This window comes from Rhipicephalus microplus, chromosome 3, assembly GCF_043290135.1.
Source record: "Rhipicephalus microplus isolate Deutch F79 chromosome 3, USDA_Rmic, whole genome shotgun sequence".
NCBI classification, from domain to species: Eukaryota; Metazoa; Arthropoda; class Arachnida; order Ixodida; family Ixodidae; genus Rhipicephalus; species Rhipicephalus microplus.
Genome location: NC_134702.1, coordinates 39,348,335 through 39,371,517, shown reverse-complemented (window position 1 = coordinate 39,371,517; position 23,183 = coordinate 39,348,335). Strand labels below are relative to the sequence as shown.

The following is a 23,183-nucleotide window of genomic DNA, read 5'->3' as shown; positions in this document are numbered from 1 at the left end:
GAGAACATGATGTGATATGCAAAAGTAGTATATAATATTGTGATCTATAGCATCAAAGGGGCCTCGGCAAAGACGGCAAAACAAGATGGATACATTGGATGAATCTCGCATATGCAGGCACATATGAACACAAGAACGGGCATAGAAAATGTGTCATTGGCGATGCCACACTTCTTATGTCCTGTGCATTCAAAGCGCCAATCAAGGTTTGAAAAAGTAAAGAAAAATAATACGTGGCGCGTAACCTCGGCAAACGGACGAAAACGTTTCGTGCATGTATTCCCACAAGTGCTGGCTGAGTTGGCCGATCACGTTATTATGGTAAGCACTCTTTATCAAACGATTTCGAATGCCTCTGTGACACACAACATCAGAGCCAGAATATCGCGAACTGTTCGTTCGTTTCCTTCTCAGGAGCGACACTCGAATGTAGTTCTCGTTATCGGACAGGGACAGAAATGAGTTTGACTGGCGTACAGTTCGTGCTGGGCTGTACGCATTCTCTTTATTTGTGCGATTACACATGTGTATTGTTCGCGCACAATAAATAATCAGTTAGTAGTGCTGAGTCATCTCCCTGCGGTTTTTCCCACCTCGTTAGTGCAATCAGTTGGTTTCGTTGTTATTGACTGAATGCTTTCGTGCTACTAACGAACACGCACAAGAACACCAGAGAAGTACTGGACAATCACAAGTTGTCCTGTTTCTTTTTATTTAGCCTCCGTGTCAGTGTTCGCGAGTAATAGGAAGGATTCTTGGATACCATATTCACACCCCTGTACACACTACGGTTGTTGTCACGCCTTGGATGACTGACACGGGCCGTATGATGGCTTTAGATCTCGATTACGCAGGGACTCTGTAGCAAGATTACTAGTTACGGAGCCCGTGACTAACAAGTGCCACGTATTAATACATGTACGATTTGCTGAAAAAACTAATAGATCTCACACGGTCCACACTCCGTGCTCGGTAACGTGTGCAGTGAGGAGTAACCATCTGGATTTCTCTATTTAAAATTCCTTGAGACCCGCGCCATCATTTCCAATATGTATATTTTTAAAGGTGGCAGTTAGTAACTTAGGCGCGCCGCGGTAAAGTTAAATACGCCGTTGAGTGGCCAATGTATGCCAATATTTGTGGGTGCGGAAAGTAAAAACCAGACTTTTTGAGTGTGACCTGCAAAATATATGAAGCGCGCGAATAAGAAGGTCTACGAACTTACAGGCTGCATTGCAATCCTCAAAATAAATGTGTACTGTGATTTGAAAATGTGCACCTGAAGTACTTAGGGTTGCCCATCTTGGAGTGCAACGCTGATCTTCTAAAAGTAACGCAGAAATGTTCAATGTCATAAAGTACCTTTCGTGGCTCTTCAAGTTGTGCATGAGTGTTGTGACACACTGTATGATTTAGTGAACGCTGATGAATTTTTGTAGTAAGTCCTATGTGTCCTGTGTTACCGTGATTAATATGCTGTATCGTTATTATATAAGCATAAAGAGAATCAAGTTTGGCATTCTACATGATCTGTAAGTGCAAATATATGAGTATCCGTCCATAATTTTAGGCGCGTTCTTGAGGTAAGTATGAGGCAAGGACCTGTTTTGTGTTCATAGAGCAATATTTATCTTGTAATACACAACTTTGAAAAGGCAAAATCAGTTCATTGGAAAAGTTTTATGTCATTCAGCCCAATGTACAACAAATCTTTCATTTTCTCAGTGAAACAGTCAAAGAATACGATCACCTGATTAAATCCAACCTAACCTCACCCAACCCTACCTACAACAACACAAACAAAACACAAACATATCTGTTCATGTTTAGTAATGTTGTGGAAGTAAACACCAAATTAAGCTCGGCCTGCAGACGCGGAGCTTAGGATTCAACTACAAGGGTGCACCAATTTCGTTGTGTTTTCATAGATCCGAGTGGTAATGGGGGCGGCAAACTAAGTTCTGTTGACCAGTACCGTTTTCCTTCGAAAGAACTACAGCCAAATTTTCGTCAAACATGAACGGCTAGATGTCTCCACGGGTTCAAGCCATTTAAATACAGACTGGCTATGAAAGGCAGCACAATTTTAATCTCGGAACTACATTGCTCAAAGAAAGGAGCGCGTTTGTACGTGACGTGATACTCACGCAACAAGCCGATATGCATGACTGACTGAATAGCCAAATGTTCGTTGCCTATGTTTTGACTATATACTGCACGTGTGCCAACGTGGTCTATAAATCCCTGCCTTCCGCGCAATGTCCTGCTTCAGATGGCTATGCTACGAAGTAATGCGTACGATAGGTGCGGCATAGTTTTGTACGCTATAATTTGCAACAAGCATCCAACGTTGTACGTGGTCACCATTACGCGCTGCTACAGGATGTCCGGCTACAAATTATTCGGCCGTCGAATAAGACGCTACTGTTGCCGTGTAGGATACGTTAGCCGGCACAATCTGAGGCTTCCGAGATACGCGTCCAAACAAAGTCTTTCGCACAAAGCCGAGACCGTATATACAGAGGGCGACAATCAAATGCGGAGAACGGAACCGCTGTAAGCTAGCGTCATATACTTACTATCATTACCGGATGCTCATATCTTTCACTCTCTGCCACACATAAGTTAGTATTATTTGGTTATTTTTATCTGTTGTCTAGTTTAAATGCAGGTGACTGATTCTTGGGTAGATATTGAGCCCACTCCACCACATATATCTTTGTGTTCTACCTCAAAAACATGCTACTGCATCCAATCTTGGTGTGACGTAAACAGAACAATGCTTCTTAACTTGCAAAAAAAAAAAAATATTGATTCAGACTGGAAATGCTGCCTTCACGATCAACTTCCCGGAAAGCTATGGGCTTAACAAATAATAAGCACACAGCACGACTGGGTGAATGACCAGTGTAATGGCGTGATTTCTGTGGGATATCCCTTGTGCGCAGCGCGTATGCAGTGTACGAAATAATGTTCTTTATTACCCCCAGAAACGCATGAAGGACGTAGCATACTATAAAAGAGACCAGAATACGAAGCCGCTTTTTATTTTCTTGCGATGGTGGCGCCGTGGCGTGAGCGGTGGCTGTGCACGGCGGGCATACTGCGAATCCCTGCACTATGGAAGCACACATCATAGGCAACGCGTGGCGGTTTGGGCTAGTTGGTATGACATAAAGGTTGTTATAGCGCGAGAACAGAACGACGACAGAGAGAGAGAGAGAAAACTTTATTTGCGCATAACGCGGAGCGTTCCAAATGGTCGGGCCCCTATTCCAGGGTTCCGCTGGCCCTAGCCGTCATCTCTACCCGTTGGACCAGCCAGCGCTGATCAACAATGGCCGAGCTGGACAGCAGCGCCTCCCATTGTTCCTCTGTGTTGTTCATGTTGTGGTGTTCTTCATTGTGATGCGTACACTCCTACGTGATGTGAAGCAGAGTTGGTGTGGCCCCACACCACGGACATATATCTTTGTATGCTGTGGGGTGTAATACATGCAGCCTGTGTAAGTTCGTGTATGTGTTTGTTTGGATTCTGCGTAATGCCACCGATTCCATTGCTGTGAGTCTCTTATGCGGTGCTGGATACACTTTTCTATTGTCCCTGTAATACTGAAGAATTGTACCAAAGTTGGCGTCTAGGGGCGTTGGATCCTCTATTGCAGTGTGCAAGGAAGCTCGGTAATCTGTGAAGCCTCGAGCCGCCTCATCCGCAAACTGGTTCCCGGTGACGCCCTCGTGCCCTGGCGCCCAGATAATGGTTTGGGTGTATTCAATTGGAAAGTCCTTGTGAGCTTTGGTTAGAATTTGGAAGGCCTTCATACATATTCTACCTTTTTCGTGATTTCTACATGCAGCCTTCGAGTCTGTGATTATTGTCACTGGGGCTTTTCGCTCCCTGCCCTCCTTGATTGCCAGCGCGATCGCTATCTCCTCCGCTTCTGTGATAGAGGCTTGGGCTATGGAGGCACAACTTATGACGTTTCCTTTTCGGTCTGTGACCACGGCCACCATGTTCTTTGCATTTGCCTGATATGGTGCAGCGTCATTAAATGTCGCCGTATTCAAATATTTGGTCCTTTTATCTATGTAAGCGGCTCTTGCTTTACGTTTTCCAGCATGTAAAACTGGGTCCATGTTCTTCAGTAGAGGGCATATTTTGTACTATGCTCTGACTGAGCACGACAATTTCTTAGCTCTTTCATGTGCCTGTACTTGTTCACCGAGGCCGATCCTCTGAAGAAGTTTTCTGCCGGTTGGCGCCTGTAGCAGGCGGTTAATCTGGGTGGTTACTTGTGCCTCAGCCAACTCATCAAATGTATTGTGAAGTCCGAGCGCTAATAGCTTCGCAGTTGAAGTGCTTTGTGGTAGTCGCAGAGCGGCTTTATACGCCATCCTTATTATTTTGTCTGCTTTTTCTTTCTCCTCTTTATTCATGTTGTTGTAGGGTAGCGAGTATGTTAGTCTGCTGATGACTAAGCTCTTTACCAAACGAAGCACGTCCTGTTCTTTCAGTCCAGCACGATTGTTCGTTATTCGAACTATCATACGAACAATTTGTTGAGCTGTTCATTTAAGCATATTCAGTGTGTGGAGACATCGCTGATTGGACTGTAACCACATCCCTAAGATTCGAACGGTTGTTTTCTCTGGAATAATATTACCGTCTAGCTTGACCTCAAGGCGCAGGCTCGGGTCTGTCCTTTGTTTTTTACTCTTGGAGAACCGAATGAGTTCCGATTTGTCTGCTGAGCACTGAAGTCCCCTTTCTTTAGTGTAATCTTCGATGGACCCGAAGGCGAAATTAATTTTTTTGTTCTTCTCATCCAGTCCTCTCTGTCGTCTGCCCCCGCCTCCACGAAAGCTTTCTCCACCTACCGTAGTCTTACGCTGCCTCCAAGATCTGAGGCGTTGCAATCTTTCTGCACCTTACCTCGCTGTGCACGGCCTACGTGATCAGCCCACTTTAGACCGAGCGGCGACGTCACGTGATGGTGTCATCACGCAACGTCACTATGACGTCGCATGATCACGTAAGGTTTTGGCGATTGGTCACGTCTTTATGGCGCCATAGAGTGATTTTCTATTAATCATCCGTGTTGATGCGGCCGACAGTCAGGTCTCTCGTTTCGCGAGGCATCTAAGACATTCGCCTGAATAAACCAACGTCCATTTGCCGACTGTACTGCAAGTAGGTCCTTATAATGTGCGCTTCTATAGACCTCGGTTTGCTTCTTTCTTTTTTTCTTGTTAATTATCACACGTTATTTGTTCATATACAGGCTCTCGCGCTTGCGGCCTGTCGTCGTCCTTGACGACTCTTACGGCATGGTTCGCGTAACGGCGCGTCCCTTTCCTCCTCTCCATCTCCCAGGCACGCGAGAACGCTTGCGCTGGCACAATCCGGAACGCGCCCGCGGCGAGCCAGAGGCTGCGTCAGACGTGTGTTTATAACCGCCCAGCGAAAGGACACGCGACTAGTGTTTCGAAGGTCGAGCCGTACGTCTCTGCGAGGATAACGCGGAAAGGGAAGAGGAAAGATGGCGGCATCGCGGGATAACTACAGCTATACGTATGCCTTTCTCTTTCTCTCCTTCCGTGCAAGAGAACACGAGGGCCGCCCGACTTCAGCGAACGAGGGAGACATCGGCTGATATGGAGTTGGTGGTTTGACACCCTTCTGTTTAGGCGACGACCGATTCCGGGATATATCGGCCGCGTCTCTGGGCGGGTGTTTTGTTTTTTCCCCTCAAAGGAGCGATTGCTGTCACCGAATCGCCCAATTCGGAGCGGTCGCCAAATCGAGTGGTTTGCCGCCGCCGTTGTCGTCAGGCGCCAGGTGAGAGCACTGGATTTTCCTCTGAGTTACCTGACAAACTTTGCGTCGATAAACTCTGCATAACAACAACAGCTAGGTTCAAGGAAGTAGACACGTTAACGCCATGGCAACATTTCTGAACCTTGAATGCCTTGATACCAATGTTGTTTTTCGCCAGCGGGTTGTCTTAAGTTATTCACATTTTCTCTGCTGCAATCATGATACATGTGCATCCAGACACGTGCGACTCTCATATTCGAATTCTGGTTATGTAATATTCGCGCGGTTCTCTCAGTGCACATCCCTAACTAATGCAATTGATATGGAACATGTTATAGGAGTGAGTTTACTGTACGTGCATCACGCGTATGAGGTTTCGTTCGTGTTGAAGTGATTCTCTAGTGTAAAAAATGATACGCATTAGTTGAGTCGCTTATTGACATGATTAGCGTTAAAGGGCTCGTTTCGAAGAAATTGATTTTTCGGTGTCGTTGCTCGTGAGCTAAAAATCAGCATTTTCAATGACCGAAACACCGAAAAAGAAATGTGAATAAAGTTAATAATAAACATCATGGCTTCCAGTGGGAATCAATCGCAGACCTTCGGAGTCGCAATCATGTTTTCTTCCACATATATACCCACGCGATTGTTTGAAAACGCTAAAAAAAACCGCTATATGAATGTCATATAACGAAAGAAGTTCACTTAAAGCACGTAATATTGCATGGCCGACGCGCAGAATAACGCCAGGCGTCAAAATACGTCGATAGCGCAACGACAGGATGTTTGAAAGGCCCACCCCTCACGAAGCGCGCAAATATATTTAATCATCATAATCAACAGCAAAAGCATAGGCAAAGTAGGTTTGCGTTATTTTGTGCGTTGCCTTAAAGGCGCGTATTGATACGAAGAATTACGGCAACCGTACTCGCTGTAGGCTTTCTAGGATATATTGATTTGAAGCGACCAATGTTACGCGCACAGTCATTGGTTTCCTTGCTGCACGATTGTGGCATGCACCGAGAGCCGAACCCATGGTGGCGATTGAGACGGCAGTGTGAACGGGGATAATTACGCTATTGCGTTCTATATACTCTCGAAGGCGATGCTCGGGAGTCCTCCAATTTTTCGCAGCCTTTAAACGCGCGCGTTATCGTGGTGAATTAACTGCAACTCTTACGTGCGCATACGTTCCCTATTACGTACTCATTGAGACCGTTACTCCGAAAGGCGAATAGATTGTGTCGTACAAAAACAATAGGAAGGAATTCATGCTCATACTGGAGCGCCTACTTTGTCAAGAATTGCCCCGCCGTGGTGGTCTAGTGGCTAAGGTACTCGGCTGCTGACCCGCAGGTCACGGGATCGAATCGCGGCTGTGGCGGCTGCATATCCGATGGAGGCGGAAATGTTGTAGGCCCGTGTACTCATATTTGGGTGCACGTTAAAGAAACCCAGGTGGTCTAAATTTCTGGAGCCCTCCACTACGGCGTCTCTCATAATCATATGGTGGTTTTGGGACGTTAAACCCCACAAATCAATCAATTTGTCAAGAATTTCGCTGTTTTATTTCTACGACGAGAGCCGCAAAAGCGATGTGTCATGATTTGTCTAACTGGCGGTCACGAGCCCGCAAATACAAAGTGAAACGCAACACGCGCGAGCCTATGCTTACGCCATTGCGTCATCCTCTGCCGCGGCACTCGGCTTGCATCTCACTGGGCCGATAGTGTTCATTATCGCCCGACGCACGCCTGCTTGCCATTTCCTTTTTCTGAAATATAACTGGCGCAGTGGCGCAAGGTCTGAACACGAGTCTTAGCAACAGCTCATTCCGCTGATTGTGTGCAAAGGGCTCATTCAGTGGAGAGACGTTTCGTGCAACCGCTGAAGTCGCGCGTACATTTAAATTCCTTTCAAAGCAATTGATCGATTGATTTGTGGGGTTTAACGTCCCGAAACCACTATTTGATTATGAAAGACGCCGTAGTGGAGGGCTCCGGAAATTTTGACCACCTGGGGTTCTTTAACGTGCACCCAAATCTGAGTACACGGGCCTCTAACATTTCCGCCTCCATCGGAAATGCAGCCGCCACAGCCTTTCAAAGCAAGGCAGATGTTCAAGGAAGCATCGTGTATGAATACGCTTTTGCTTCAAGGCTTGAATTACAGACATGGTGCTAAGGAAAGCAACGGCTTCCTTGATAAGGACAAGTCTGTAGCTAGAAGCGTTGACTCCAGTGACAGTTCCTGTTAAAATATTTTTTTAAAATTTATTTCAAATTTCTATTGTATACAACGTGATTTATATGTTCTGTTCACATTAGGCACTGGGAGGTACGTGAATGCCACTTCTGCAAGCATGTTGCGCCTTCCGCGCAACACAAAGTGATATGTTATCGCAGCCAGCAGCCAAATTAAGAAAGCCCGACGAATGAGCATTTTAGTGTCTACACGACGCGGACATGTTGCTAGTGAAGACCTGCAGCCATTAGTTTTTTGACTTGGAATAATTCTTCTAGCACGTCTGCGCTTTCGCATATCAGGCCGCTAAGTTTATATAACTGTATCATGTACGCACGATTACACATGCAAGATATCAAGGATGACGTAAAGCTTGTTCTTCATCTCAGTGATAACCTCAAAGGCGTGCGTTCAATTACCGGCCAAGGCTGCCTGATTTTGATGGGGACGAAGAGTAAGCACAACTCGTTTTTTTTTTTTTTGCATTTGAATGAACTTCAGGAGAACCGCAGATGGTCAAAATAAACCAAACTAGACCAATAGAATGTGCCTCATGAGTCATTTTGTGCCCTGCATTCCATGTCGAAAAAAAAAATTTTGGGAGATTGGGTAAGGGTGGGGGGCTCATGATCCCAGTGTGCCAGCCCCTGGCTACGGCCTTGCGTCAACGGCATAGGGAAAGATGGTAACGATTACCATCTTTAATTACCATCATAGTAACGATTATCATCATAGTAACGATTAGAACTTCGTGCCTATCCCAACTGGCATGCATAAGTAATCATGAAAACCACAATTAAATTTTGTAGCCAGATAGCTTGAAGAATTCTGTGTAGTGCAACTTTGTACAAGCATGACGATCTCATTAAGTACAAACCCACTCCCTTACTACAGGCCATCAACACTTGGTTATTCAATTTCAGTTAACTGGACGACTAAGAGCGATAATCATTTAGCTTCGTGTCCCTCTGGACGCATAACTTGTTTGCGCAGGTAGTATTCACATACCTGCCAGCGCTAAAATAGATGGAAACAATAAACCCTACTTTTGATCACCCGTAAAAACAATGAACAAATGAAGCGCGAGCGTTTCAGGAACTTGGGCTTCTTAGAGGCAGCTGCAGCAAGCCGACAGATAATGAAGCGAACAAAAGCACACGGGAAGTTAATTGAAGTTTTTTAATGAAGTTTTTTATTGTAATAATAAAGAAAAACGAAAAAAAACGAATAAAAAACGGTATTTTCACTTGTTGGATAAAAAGCCCCAACGTTCGCGTTGCTGCATGTAGAAACTGCAATTTGGGAGGACGACTTTTTAAAAGGACATTATTAACTCTGCCATGCGCCACTTCTGAGAATACAGCTCTGAGAACAAGCGATTAAAAAAAGTTGCAAAACTGATTGCATACGTATACAGCTATGAATCAATTTGCTCAAGCAAGTATCTTGAGTTCGCAACGCATCCAACTAAAGTGCTGCGTAGCACAACACGTGCAGAGTGTCAACGATAACATGCTAACGCATCTTGTACAGCACCTATTGTTCGGCTGGGTCACATTCTTTTTATTTCCGTTCTCTTCCAGATAAGTGGCAAGGCTCGGGTAGCGGCGGCGCAGCCAGGGCAGCCAGTGTCGTGTCACACGCCGAGAGTGACCATGGCGTTGATCGTGATCAGGGGCACATGCATGGTGATGCTCACCGCTTGCCTCGCTACCCTTCTGCTGCTTCTACCGTCGTCTGTCCGTGGGCAAGTCTGTCGAGTGCCGGGTTTCGAAAACAAAGGTCCCATCGATCCAGATGCGTGCAGGAATGTTGTGAGTGTCCGACTCGAAGTTTTCTAGCTGTATGTGTTTATTCCGTGTTTGTAAACAGTGGCAGGCGCCGTCGACATACTGCAAAACTGCCTCCCATCTTCCGGGAGACTATCGAATGTCCACACGGTAGGCGTCAAAACAGAAAAGTAAAAAAAAGTGGTTGCGCGGATTAACACAGATTCATGAAATTTACTTGCTGCTTCCCTTAGATTCCACTCGAGCAATCAAGTTCTTCGCTTGCGCTACGAACTTTTTTTTTACATTCGATATTTTATTTCTTAACCGTACTAGCCCCAATATGACAGCATCCATGTATGTATCGCCGCATAGCTGTTTTCGTCGACAAACCTAGGACATCCTTCTTGCTGCAAGTGATTACGCTTATATTGTAAAACAACAGTATATAAAATTAGCAATTATAACTTTAGTAATTAAGGTTTCAACAAGACCTGACGTAGATCGGGCAGGCAGGCTCCCATCTGCTCATTATCTTAGTGTTTGATTATGATACGGATCAGAGAGCTTAACGCAGAGATACTGTAGACGTTACGAGTCTAGTGGTTCTCTAAGAATCAATAAACTCCTTATCTTCGGATGACCGCTGCGGAGTGGCTCAAGGCTAGCTGATAAGGAGAGCACTCTGACTTCTACTTTTGAGTGATGGCCAGGAAATCTGAGCTACTTTACGGCATGCGATCGTTCTTGCCTCTGCCACGTTAAACTGTGTGATCCATTCGCAAGCCCTTCGCCGCAACGCAATGTTACCGTCACTAGGCCATTCGGGAGAAGCGCTGTCGTCGGCGCTCGCCACAAATTTAATTTCGCAGAGGGCTAGCCGATCATGTCTGCGCCAAGTGAACTGTGACACCATCGTGGAGAAACTGGCGGAAGAATTAATGGATAAAAAAAATTACCTGTTTTCGCGACGTTTAGGACCGTGAAGCTGCTGCATATTTCTTGCTTAAGGCTAGCTTTTCAACTCAGAAAGAAGTATGCAAGCGCACCGCACCCATCATCCCGGTAGCATATTCAGGGTATTGAAAGTTGCTAGTCACAGCCATACGTATAGAGGCAGAATAGGAAGGCGCTGAACACACAGGTCAATTTCATGTTTGATGAAAATTTAGGCATAATCGCAGTAATTAAAACGAAAATAACCGTAGAGGTCATCTTCATCTCCAAAACTAGTTAGGCCTATACAAGACTTTGTGTTTCTTTTGAGAGACGACCTAGTTTGTATATATTACACTCTGTGTCCTTCGATTTATTGTTTGTACAACATTAAAATGGTATTAGTACATGGCGTTTGTGATAATCTGGTTTTAAATTCGAAGCAATTCTTTGCGTATACTGTGAACGCTTTTGGCATCTATCTGCGTATCTATCTGTCTGTCCGCTTAAGTCTGGGTGCTGTTGCGATCACCGCCTCAACTTGGCGTCAACCAAAATTAGTATGGCAGGGTAAGATGATTTTACGAATATGACACGCTGATTGAGAGATAAATAATGTCACAATCCCGTCGCGTACGTCCTCAAACACTTCCCGTCAGACAGTAGCACATACTCACCTGTGCGTATGTGCCACTGGTATGCGTCACAGGTGATTGACGTTTAGTATCTGCCCAGGAACGACCAGAACACACATGCATGGGCATTAACACGGGAGCGTTCAGAAAAAACTGACATCGGCAGCGTTGACCCTATTAATGCAAAGGTTAAATGTCAGTGCCCCAGCAGGAATCGAACCCAAGAATTCTGCGTGGCAATCAAGTATTCTACCACAAAGCCAAGCCAGGTCTCGGAACTGCTTTTTCGATAGGCCATAATGTTCGTGAAACTTCAATTGTAGTTGCGGTGTTGGCTATCCAATTTTATAAATATTACATACGTACTCCTACGATACAGTCGTCATGTCAGATTAACGTCAATCGTAGTTAGGTGCCATGCGCTGAAGTTTAATGATATAACAATGTCCACGCCCATCATCCTCGCAAACACCAGCACTTCATATCAGCTTATCACTTCTGTAGTTGCTAAAACTCATGTTCCTGTTGGCATCGTTAAGCAAGTGCAAACAGCTGGTTATCTAGATATCTACAGCGCTTCAACATATGTCTCTCCGTGCACCATTTATACATATATTTAGCTTCATTTGATGACGTGCTGCTCAATAAGAAAATTACCACGCGGTTCCCTTTGGCAGGTGCCACGTACCTTTGGAGTCGACGTTATGCGAACCATAACGTCTATGATGATGTTCCAACACGATGCTCTAGTGTAGACTATTTTTTTGAATGTTTTCATAGAAACAACTCGTGCGTACATATGAGCCTGCAAACCTGAAGCCACGCACTCGCTCCACTCTCTATTCCCTTCGCTTCTTCCTCAGACGGAAATCATCAGAGACAAGGGCTACCCCGTGAAAGAGCACAAGGTGACGACCAGTGATGGCTTCGTCCTCAACATCCAGAGAATACCGGACGGCCGCAAGTCGCGCCACACCAAAGGCCTGAAGCCGGTGGTCTTCCTACAGCACGGTCTGCTCAGTTCTTCCGCCGACTGGGTCATCAACTTTCCCCCGGAGAGTCTCGGTAACTTGCCAACCAACTGTTATTTTAAACTATTATCACACTCCGTTGCAGTTAACGCCGTGGAGGCTACTAGGGAAGTTGGATCAGCGAAAATGTACAACTCCGCACGTCCCCTATATAGCCGCGTGTGAGTGATCGTGCGAACAGCGCGATGGCGTGCGCGCGCACTCGGACGCATGCATCAGGATCTGCTCGCAAGGGCACTTCCAACGACACGCGTAATAAACGGCGCGATGCTTCACGTGAAAACGAAAAAAAAAATGAAGACGACGGAGCAAAGCAGTTAAAACAGAATTTAAACGCTGCGAGTCGTAGAACGACGTGTTGACAGCTGTATGACGCAGTTATTTATGCCTGTGCAGCAATTAATTTATCGCTCCGCGTACTGAAAGAAATTACATGATGGTCGTGAAACAAGAATATACTATTTCCTGGTGCGAATATACCTAATGTCTACTGCAAGAAGTCTCGTTAGCCTCCACACTGATTGATTGATTGATATGTGGGGTTTAACGTCCCAAAACCACCATGATTATGAGAGGCGCTGTATTGGAGGGCTCCATATACTTCGACCACCTGGGGTTTTTTAACGTGCACCCAAATCTGAGCACACGGGCCTACAACACTTCCGCCTCCATCGGAAATGCAGCCGCCGCAGCCGGGATTCGATCCTGCGACCTGCGGGTCAGTAGTCGAGTACCTTAGCCACTAGACCACCGCGGCGGGGCTAGCCTCCACACTCAACATTGTTGACTGGTACAGAGGTCATGCATATTTATACCGACTGCACTACAGTTAACGCTCCGATAGGGGGGCACTTGTCAAGAGTTGATGCCATGATGAAGACACTATATCTACGTTCCAAACATTAAGTCGAGGATAAAGTTTCGTTTGTTCCGTCGTCGTTCGTAACTCTTGAGTATACGTGGTCTGAAGACCATATCATGCTCCTTCTAAGTTGCAGTGGTGAAATGTCAAAGAAGACACGGATAATTACTATTAATACTGCTTCGTAAGTGTCATAGCTACATGTCGCTTGCAGAATACAGAACATGTTCGTCGGGTAAGGCACCGTTTCTCTAGTTCAAGCGGTAGTCTCAAACTATAGCAGCGCAAATCAACCCTGGTCCATGAGTTAGCCGACACCGTATGTAGTTATAAAGGTAACCTATTTCCTTACCTTGTCTAACTAATAAATATTTCCGTACTTCCGTAGACCTCCTGCTCCTGTCGACGTGGTATAATAAATGAGCAAGGGAGAGCAAAAAATTTAGACGCAACGTGGCTAATATATTTAGCTTAGTGACAGCGTACTTGCGGTAAAGGAAAAAAATATCACCAGTTGGCTACGAAAGAAACAAACGAATAGTAAAATGCCCCCTTGAGCGCAATGAACCACACAGAGACCGCGCCTAACTGTCGTAAGAATGATATGATCAGTTTTTTAGGTGTTTCTCACATGAATACGGGCGAAAATGGTCTAGAGATTTATAATGATTCATCAATATTAAAAAAAATACATCAAAACACTGTAATGTAAGATTTTCTTTCTGTATGTGTAATCGACCCATTTTGGGGGTTGATTTGCTTAGTTTTATATTTATTTGCTTATTCTGTAAATCAAACTAACATTCACGTACAGAAGGTTTCGGTAGTATCTTCTGAACTTGGGGACCATCTTCTGAATATCATTCAAGTTGCAATCTTGCTTTGTAAAATGAATCAATGTTCATTTGATCGATTCAGTACCACAACAGATGCACACCGGACAGTTAACTCATTTTAACCTAAAAAGAAACTACAAGAACCATTAATATGACGAAACATCCCCAAAATAAAACACGACATACATTTAGCGCGTATACAATACTGACGGATCAAAAGGTGACGTCATTATTAAATATAACTATGTGGGTAATTGCTGATGGTAATCACATCATGGCTCTGCAAACTCGGCCAATAATGGCTATGTTCGCTGTAATTGAGGTGTTCACGATTCATAACTATACCGATACAAACAGAAGCTCGTGCACTGCTTAGCCTTATGAATTCTCAACTTTCGGTCCATGAGTATAATGTGGGTATTATTATTATTATTATTATTATTATTATTATTATTATTATTATTATTATTATTATTATTATTATTATTATTATTATTATTATTTAAGAATGCAGTGATAGGTGAGATCAGAAGTGTTTCAGTACGTACGCTACACATTTCAAATATCATTTTCTTGATCAGTGATCTGCCTTTTGATATCGTTTCTTAGCGGGAAATGTTTCCAGAAAATATCCACCCACCTGAACGAGCAGTGACCTCGACGTGTCGGTGTGTATCAGCGAAACAAACGGGTTCCTCTGGGTGGAGATGAATGTTGATAAGTGCGGTCATGATATAACTGATAACGCCGCCACTACTTCGGTGATTCGAGCGCCAGCCTTGTCCTTTGGCTGCTATCGCTGCGTACGAAAGGCGGGCGAGTAGTGGTAATTTTACCTTACTGAAGGTCTCACTGGTTATGTTTTGTTTGCTGAAAAGATGTGCTACGGATCTGCAAGGACGCGTCGAGAGGTGAAAGGGAAACAGCAGCAGCAGCAGCAGGTGGAGGAGGAGAACGAAGGAGAGGCAGGGAAGTCAACCAAACGCGTGTGTTTACGTTTTGCAACCAAGCGTGCGTCTCACCCTGGCGGCAAGGGATGAAGGCACTAAAAAAAAAAAATGAAGTGGACCGAAGAAAGTACTGTCAAGATACACGTGCATCTGTCCATTACACGCATAGAGCACAGTATAAAGCGTACACTGTATACTGTAGTATAGTGTGCAGTGTAGTATCTGCTTCAAATGAAACCCGAACAACGGCAATCCTTCGCGATGGTATAGTGCGTGGGCCATCAACTTATCACCATTGGCGGGAACGCACATATGGAGAGAGCTGCCGAAAAGGATAGCCCCACCGCGGTGGTCTAGTGGCTAAGGTACTCGGCTGCTGACCCGCAGGTCGCGGGATCGAATGCCGGCTGCGGCGGCTGCATTTCCGATGGAGGCGAAAATGTTGTAGGCTAGTGTGCTCAGATCTGGGTGCACATTAAAAAACCCAGGTAGTCAAAATTTCTGGAGCGCTCCACTACGGCGTCTCTCATAATCATATGGTGGTTTTGGGACGTTAAACCCCACATATCTATCAATCAAAATTTTCAATTATGAACGTAATCCAACTGGCCCAACTTGCCATCTTACTGTCAAGATACACGTGCATTTGTCCATTACACGCACAGTATAGAGTGTATACTGTATACTGTAGTATAGTGTGAAGTGTAGTATCTGCGTCAAATGAAACGCGAAAAGAGGTGAGCATTCACGATGGTATAGTGCGCGACGTCAACTTATTACCATGGGCGGGCACGCACATGTAGACAAAGCTGCCGAACAGGATGCGCGCGCCTGCCAATCGTGAATGCTCACCGCTGTTCGCGTTTCATTTGACGATGTTGGCACACTGTCGTCCTTTGTGAAAGGGAAGAGGCGAGCGCGCGGCCTGCGCTTTTCGGCAGCTGCGTAAAGCCCTATCAACCGAGACGTCAAAAAAGCGTGGCACTTTTGGTCACCTTCTACACGACCAAAGCGAGAGCTTTATCTAGCAGTGCTCGTTGACTGACCATGACTCGTTATTTTGTTTGCCAAAAGGGCGTGTGATTTTTTTTTTAGCTGTCGGCTGATGGCGCTTTAGGCAGCAGCCGCATCTGGGCGTATGGATAAGCAATGAGTCCGAGTATCTGAGGGAACACGAAATATACGTGACGACTAAAGGTAACAGAAATGCAGCAGTCATGAAAAACATGGCACTGTGGAATTACAATAGATATGATGTTGTGAGAGGAATATAAAAAGGGGTCATGGTTCCTGGGCTGACGTTCGGCAATGCGGTCTTGTGCATGAGATCAGAAGTTCAAGCAAGATTAGAAATTAAGCAACGTGCAATAGGCAGGCTTGCTTTAGGAGCTCACGAGAATATACCAAATCAGGGAGTACAAGGTGATATGGGATAGACATCATTTGAGGGCAGGGAAGCTAGCAGCAAGATAAAATTTGAGAAGCGATTGAGAGAAATGGGGGAAGAGCGTTGGGCTAGGAAGGTTTTCAGCTACTTGTACATGAAGAATGTCGATACAAAATGGAGGAAGCGAACCAGGAAGTTGACTGGTAAATACTTAGAAAGCAGCAGGTGGCCAAACCAAAAAGAGCTATCGGTTAAGAACAAAGTGAAGGAAACGGAGACTGACATGTGGAGAATGGGCATGATTAAGAAGTCCGCACTAGAGATCTATCGAACTTTTAAGCAGGAAATTGCCAAGGAAAGGATTTATGATAATACTCGGGGTAGTTCTCTACTGTTTGAGGCCAGGACGGCAGTACTGCGAACCAAGACATATCGGGCCAAATACGAAGGGGTAGACACAGTACGCAGTGCGTGTGGAGAGGAAGAAGAAACTGCCGAACACTGGATAATGTTCTGTAAAGGGCTTCACCCTATAGTTCAGGATGATGGCGCAGAGTTTTTCAAAGCACTGGGGTTTAGGGACCGGGAGGGCAAAATCTGATTGGTGGCTAAAGTCAAGGCACGAGTGAAAATTAAACTCTTCACTGCAAAGTACGAATCCTCAAACTCACTTTTTAAGGAAAAAAAGATAAATATAGTTTTTGGCTCATTAGGTATTACGGCTTTGTGGCGCTAGCCACGGCCCGATCTAAAGGGTACAGCCATATCCATCCATATCCATCCATCCATCCATCCATCCAGCGTCCCGCCGCGGTGGTCTAGTGGCTAAGGTACTCGGCTGCTGACCCGCAGGTCGCGGGATCAAATCCCGGCTGCGGCGGCTGCATTTCCGATGGAGGTGGAAATGTTGTAGGCCCGTGTGCTCAGATTTGGGTGCACGTTAAAGAGCCCCATGTGGTCGAAATTTCCGGAGCCCTCCACTACGGCGTCTCTCATAATCATATGGTGGTTTTGGGACGTTAAACCCCACAAATCAATCAATCATCCATCCAGCAGGGCACAGAACCCACGCTCGCGTGTTCGCTTTCATAAAGAACGACAGCGTACAATAGCAATGCCTGGGGTCTTCTCTTCAGAAAATGATTTGTCGTCTTGCTTGTTCCAGCGCATAGTGAGCTTTGAGGCGAAAGCCTTAAATGCCGAATCAAACACGAAAGTTGAACGTCGGCGTCCTACGTCTATGGCGTCAACACGCGTGAGGCGAAAAATCAAGTGATGGTGTCACAGATCACATAAATTTGTGACAGCGTGCCGTCAGGTCACGCAAAAATGTCATCGCATGACATCATCGTTCGGTCAAATGTGAGCTGATCACGGAGGCCAAGCAAAAACAGGTAAATGTGGAGAAAACTTACGGAGCGCGGGCGTAGGAGGATCGATACATCTAGAGCCATTTACAGCAACTCTAGATACATCGAGTAAGAAATAGAGATAGTTTTCACCTTTTCTAGTCGTCTTACGGAAATGCGTAAGGAACCTTGAGTTTTTTTTTTTTTTTTTCGTGTTCGCTTTGTGACCGAAAAACGGCCTACGCGTCGAGCATAAACTAACAGAAAGGTAGGGATGCTGGTGGCTACGGTCAGTTTTTAGCCTGGCATATTTGGCCTGTAAATGCTCCTCCCGAGAGTCTCTCGTTTCTTTCGCAACCAATTTTTCAGGTTACATCTTGGCTGACGCCGGATACGATGTCTGGCTGGGAAACGTTCGCGGCAACACGTACTCCGGCCACGTCAAATACACGCGGAAGGACAAAGAATTTTGGAATTTTAGGTACGTATAGAACGGCGTGAGTGACGTCTGTAAGTTCATGTCTCGAGCACGTTGCGTCCGAGTTCCCATGATTGTGTCCGTGGCTCATTTGGAACCTTCAAGGTCTGGCTCCTACCATCAAACTTTACCCTGCTATTATTTCGTGCCCTGGCTGTACCCATTTATGTGTCACTCTTAGCCACTCTTGACACCCAGGGTAGGCCACCAGTATATAACAAAAAAGATAAATAAATACGGCATGACTCATGATCGTACTGCGCTTTGACGCGTGAACAACCGGATTTCAGTTTTCTTCAACGCGGCGGTGCGCTGCTAAAACCGTCCAATCTTCGCTATAGCATGATCTAGAATGAGTGGTTAGAAACATGGGTCACTGGAATCGCAGCTTACAAAATTGTCGTCGTGACAGTGATACGTTGCCCATCTGCAACGGTTCCGCAGTTTCGACGAGATGATCAAGTACGACTTGCCTGCGATGCTCGACTACGTCCTCAACACGACGCAGCAGACTAAGCTCATCTACGTGGGCCATTCGCAAGGAACGCTGGTACTCTTCGGGCTGCTCTCGGAGAGGCCGGAGTACAATAAAAAGGCGAGTATAGACCTGCCACCGGCCTTAATAGTTGCTGTTGACGTTTGAAGCGAAAACCTTGTGTTGCGTTTAAATATGAGGGGAACCGCATCCACAAATCAATCGCTTGTCTGTGGCAGTTCGTGTAAAAATGACCACCGCGTTGCCGTTACAGCGAATATGTTAAGATGGTGTTCCAATAAATACAGTTGGGGTTTTTACGTACCAGAGTCATGGCATGATTCCGAGAGACGTCGTAGTGGAGGGCACCAGAATTTTTTTCCCAGTGGACCTCAAGTACACGGGCCTCAAACACTTCGATTCTATTGAAATGTGACCGCCGTGGCCGGGATTAAATACTATCCCCTTCGGGCAGGAACTCCAGGTATTCCAGCAAAATGTACACTTCTGGCGATGGTAATCGGCTAAGCTACTCCTTGGACCCCCACGGCTGGGGCGACGGTGATCCGAAGAGTAGCTTAGCCAATTATTATAGTCATAAGCACGCAGTTTGTAAGTATACCTTGATGTTTGTTATCAGGTAACGCCCTGGCACAATGCGCCTACAAGTAGCCATGTATATTGTTTACAGGTGTACTCCCTGCTTATATATTGTGTCCGAGCAAGCTAATAAGCAAATGTGATGAAGAAAAACTACGAGACACGAAGGCGAGAAGGGACAGTCTTTTTTTTTTTTGTCGCCTTTCTCGCTTTCTTTTCGACTCAGGCGCCGCCATCTTGGACTGATAAGCGTTTGTTTTGTAGATTTTCGAAGTCACAGTATGAAATGATCGTGGTCATTAAACGTTGAATGTACCGGAAAGCCGATTTCATGCGTGTGAGTCCACCATAGCACTGTTTGTTTATTTGATACGAATGCTACTGTAACGTTATCAGTCCAAAACGGCGGCTCTTGAGCGTGTTTAGAAAATGGTGTTGTAGACGTTAAACATATTCACTGATAACGGCTTTAATAATATTTGATAACTATCACTTTTGAATGGAAACACGTTGCTCTCGGATTCGATCCCCAGACCAGGATGAGTTTCTCGTCAGCCAAGTAGTTTTCTTCCTGATCAAGTCGTGTGTATTTTATCTTGGCTTTTGGCTGCAAACGGGTAGTTTTAAACTTTTCCTTTCACAACAGATAGTTCTGTCTGGAGTACCTATGCCTGCGCGGCCTCTTCAAGAAAGTTTTCCTGGCTTCTGCTTCCGTCGGGTTCCTTCACTTTGCTGTTGAAACAAAGCAAAAAATGCAAGCAGAAAGTTGGGGAGACCCATAAAATATGATGGATGTACGTCTCGCCCATTATAGGGCCGTTTAAGCCTTCTTTGATAGTTATTGATCATCTTGGTTGCTAAGCGACCACTGTAACCCACTGCGTGTGACTTCCGTCACGATCGATGTGGCGGCCCCCTTTCGCCGCCGGACGTCTCACAATTGCCGGTTTGCCGAAAAATGACGTCTCTAAGCTATAATCTCTCTTTTCTTTATTTTTGTTTACTTTTGGCGCATTAAGTAATACAAACGGTTTAAATTCACCTTACAAAATCTCTTTAGCTTTCAGTGACCGTCTTATAGGATTTGCGAAAGATCGCAATGAAAAGAAAACATTTCCCGGCTGTGCTTTCACGAATGAATCATTTATTAGTGAACGCATGGGTTACGAGCGCAAGGAATCGGGAACACTTTCAGTTTTAAGGCCAAAGTCTCATACTGGAGGAAAAATTTTCTTGCCAATGAAGTGAAGGATACAGCGTCAAACAGCGTGTATCCTACCGCTAATGAATAGTCCCACAATAGAGTCCATTTGTTTTTCTGCGTCAGGTATCTGAATCAGGCCTTCATTTCCTACATGTAGCTCTTTTAGACAACTTACGCCGCACACTCCGGCGAGATATTTGCATTTCTAAGGGCTCTGATGGCATTTGCTTTTTCTTAACGGCCGCGATGCTTTCATTTCAGATCCAGCTATTCAATGCGATGGGACCAGTGACAAACGTGACGTTCATGACGTCACCGGTGCGTCTGCTGGCACCATTCGCCAAAGACGCCGGAGTGAGTTTTGCCACGCTGTTCATTCATTTCCATGTTATTCGCTCTTTCTATGTGATGCCGTCTAGTGTTCCTACCAAAAGGACTTTAGTAGCTGCCACTACTTTTCAGGGTTGTTCTTATTTTGTACAAATTTACTTTCGTAGAAACTAATGGAAAAAAAATGCAAGGTTAATACCTCCGTCCTAAAAATCTATATAACGCGTAAGTGAACCGCGTTTGCACAGGAGTATATAGCTGATTATTGTACATTTCATCCTGAAGGCTTTCACCATATTTGGTAGTTATAGCACTGTTTTTCGTGCAAGTTGAAGCCTATAGGCGTATCACCACCTCGACGACGAACGTAGATGATCTTGACTTAACCGCAACTGCTGTATACCTGAAGTTATTCACGTACAACTATGCACAATGAAGGTTGAATTACGAGCAAGCATGAGATAAACAAGCAAGTAATCAGCACTAGTGCTCGATATAGAGTGATTTAATAGCGTCATCGTCTCTCGAGACAAAATATATACAAAATGTGTGTGCTGCCCATTAATAGGGCATATAGCTTACGCCTTACAGCCGAGTGTGATCCTGGGTAAGCCACCATGCAGTTTCAATGTCAGCGGTATGGTTGAATCTCATCTCGGTAAACCTCACATAGCTGCTGATCAGGGCTGGGAGAAGAACCTGCTTGGATCTGCTTCCAGGTCGTTAAATGTTACGTTTGTATGTGGGGGTGCGTACGTTTTTCCGACTCTCTTCATAATAAGCGGTTTTTCGTTTTATGAGCGGTTATACATTCCTGTGGGAGGTCCAAGGTTTAGGGTAACTTTCCTCGCTGAAACCTACTACTATACTATACTATACTGTACTATACTGTACTATACTATACTGTACTGTACTATACTGTACTATACTATACTGTACTATACTGTACTATACTGTACTATACTGTACTATACTATACTGTACTATACTATACTATACTATACTATACTACTATTGTAAAAATGCGCGCATTAAAGGCTCGTTTGATGCTCGTACACGTTTGGCGCGGCGTTACGTGAGCGGAACTGATGCGCAAAATCTCTCAAGCTTGGTCGTTGGGGTTTTGTCGACACTTGCGACAACTATATGAGCAGCGTATTCTATATAACGCGTTACGTAACTCATGCAGATGCTCTTCAAACTTTTCGGCGACTACGACTTCTTGCCCAACAACTGGTTCATGAGGTTCCTGGCCAAAACCATGTGCAAGTACCACGTGCTCAGGGAGGTGTGCGAGGACGCCATATTCCTCATTGTCGGCACGGACATGCACGAATTCAACGTGGTGAGACCATATGACTACCATTGATTCCGTTGTCACCTACCATACCATGCTGAATGCGCAGGTTATTGTCAGATCACGAAAGCTAAGCAGCATCGTTCTCGGTGAATTACGTGTGGAGGAGACGATGTAAGCCTATTTCTTCGGGTCGTAAACGGTGCAAAAATGGCATTTTGAATGAGGTATCCAACTCGTGGTTTAACTGCAGTGAAATATTTCTTAAAATTTGAGTTCTTTTAGTGTTACATTCAACTTTACTTGATTTGTTCATTGTACTTCAAATCAATCATAGCTGAAATACCGCACAAGTGGCACGTGTCGGCGTTGTAATACACGCAATGACCAGTAAAGCAGAGGCGTACAGTGAAAGCTCTTGAAGATTTTTAGCGCCCACGAGCTTAATTTGTACCTGACGTAACTCTTTATCTTTGGAATAGAAAGGTAGAGTTACGTGAGGTACAAGAAAGAAAACCAACCCGAACTTGTCCTATACGCACTGCCAGCAACGCTGCTGGCGTCATAACCCTTGTTCCCTTCCCCGCACAGCTATCGTGTCCCACTGTTTGCTGAACTGTTTGACAAACCAACGAGTGCTGCACTCTGGACTTCATGCGCAACGCGACAGTTAACACGCATGATAACCGATCGCGTTTACTTTGTTTACGTGGTTCTGTTGTCTTGCAGACTCGCCTGCCTGTTTTCATCAGCCACACGCCAGCAGGGACCTCCGTCAAGAACATGATTCACTTCGCTCAGGTAATGCCACCGGGCAATATCACTCGACGCCCGCGAATTTCTCTCTTCACACGCCTTTCCGCCACGCGTTCGGGTGCGCAGTTCGGGCATAAGTCTACATGTAGAGGCTCCCTAAGCTTAGAAAGACATGCATCACTATGGCCAGCACAAACAAGACACATGACCGGAAAAAAAGATGATG

The 23,183-nt window shown here is 45.2% G+C and overlaps 1 protein-coding gene across 1 annotated transcript in view; it reads left to right on the top strand.

Moving 5' to 3' along the window:
* Window positions 1-5,704: 5,704 nt before the first annotated feature.
* Window positions 5,705-23,183, top strand: part of LOC119176422 (lysosomal acid lipase/cholesteryl ester hydrolase-like) — a 35,509-nt gene continuing 18,030 nt past the window's right edge. Inside the window, exons 1-8 of the mRNA XM_037427685.2 lie at window positions 5,705-5,839; window positions 9,646-9,876; window positions 12,266-12,467; window positions 18,187-18,298; window positions 18,740-18,890; window positions 20,836-20,928; window positions 22,094-22,249; window positions 22,931-23,002. Coding sequence (XP_037283582.2) covers window positions 9,718-9,876; window positions 12,266-12,467; window positions 18,187-18,298; window positions 18,740-18,890; window positions 20,836-20,928; window positions 22,094-22,249; window positions 22,931-23,002 — 945 coding nt within the window. The 5' untranslated portion in view covers window positions 5,705-5,839; window positions 9,646-9,717. The remainder of the gene's footprint in view (window positions 5,840-9,645; window positions 9,877-12,265; window positions 12,468-18,186; window positions 18,299-18,739; window positions 18,891-20,835; window positions 20,929-22,093; window positions 22,250-22,930; window positions 23,003-23,183) is intronic.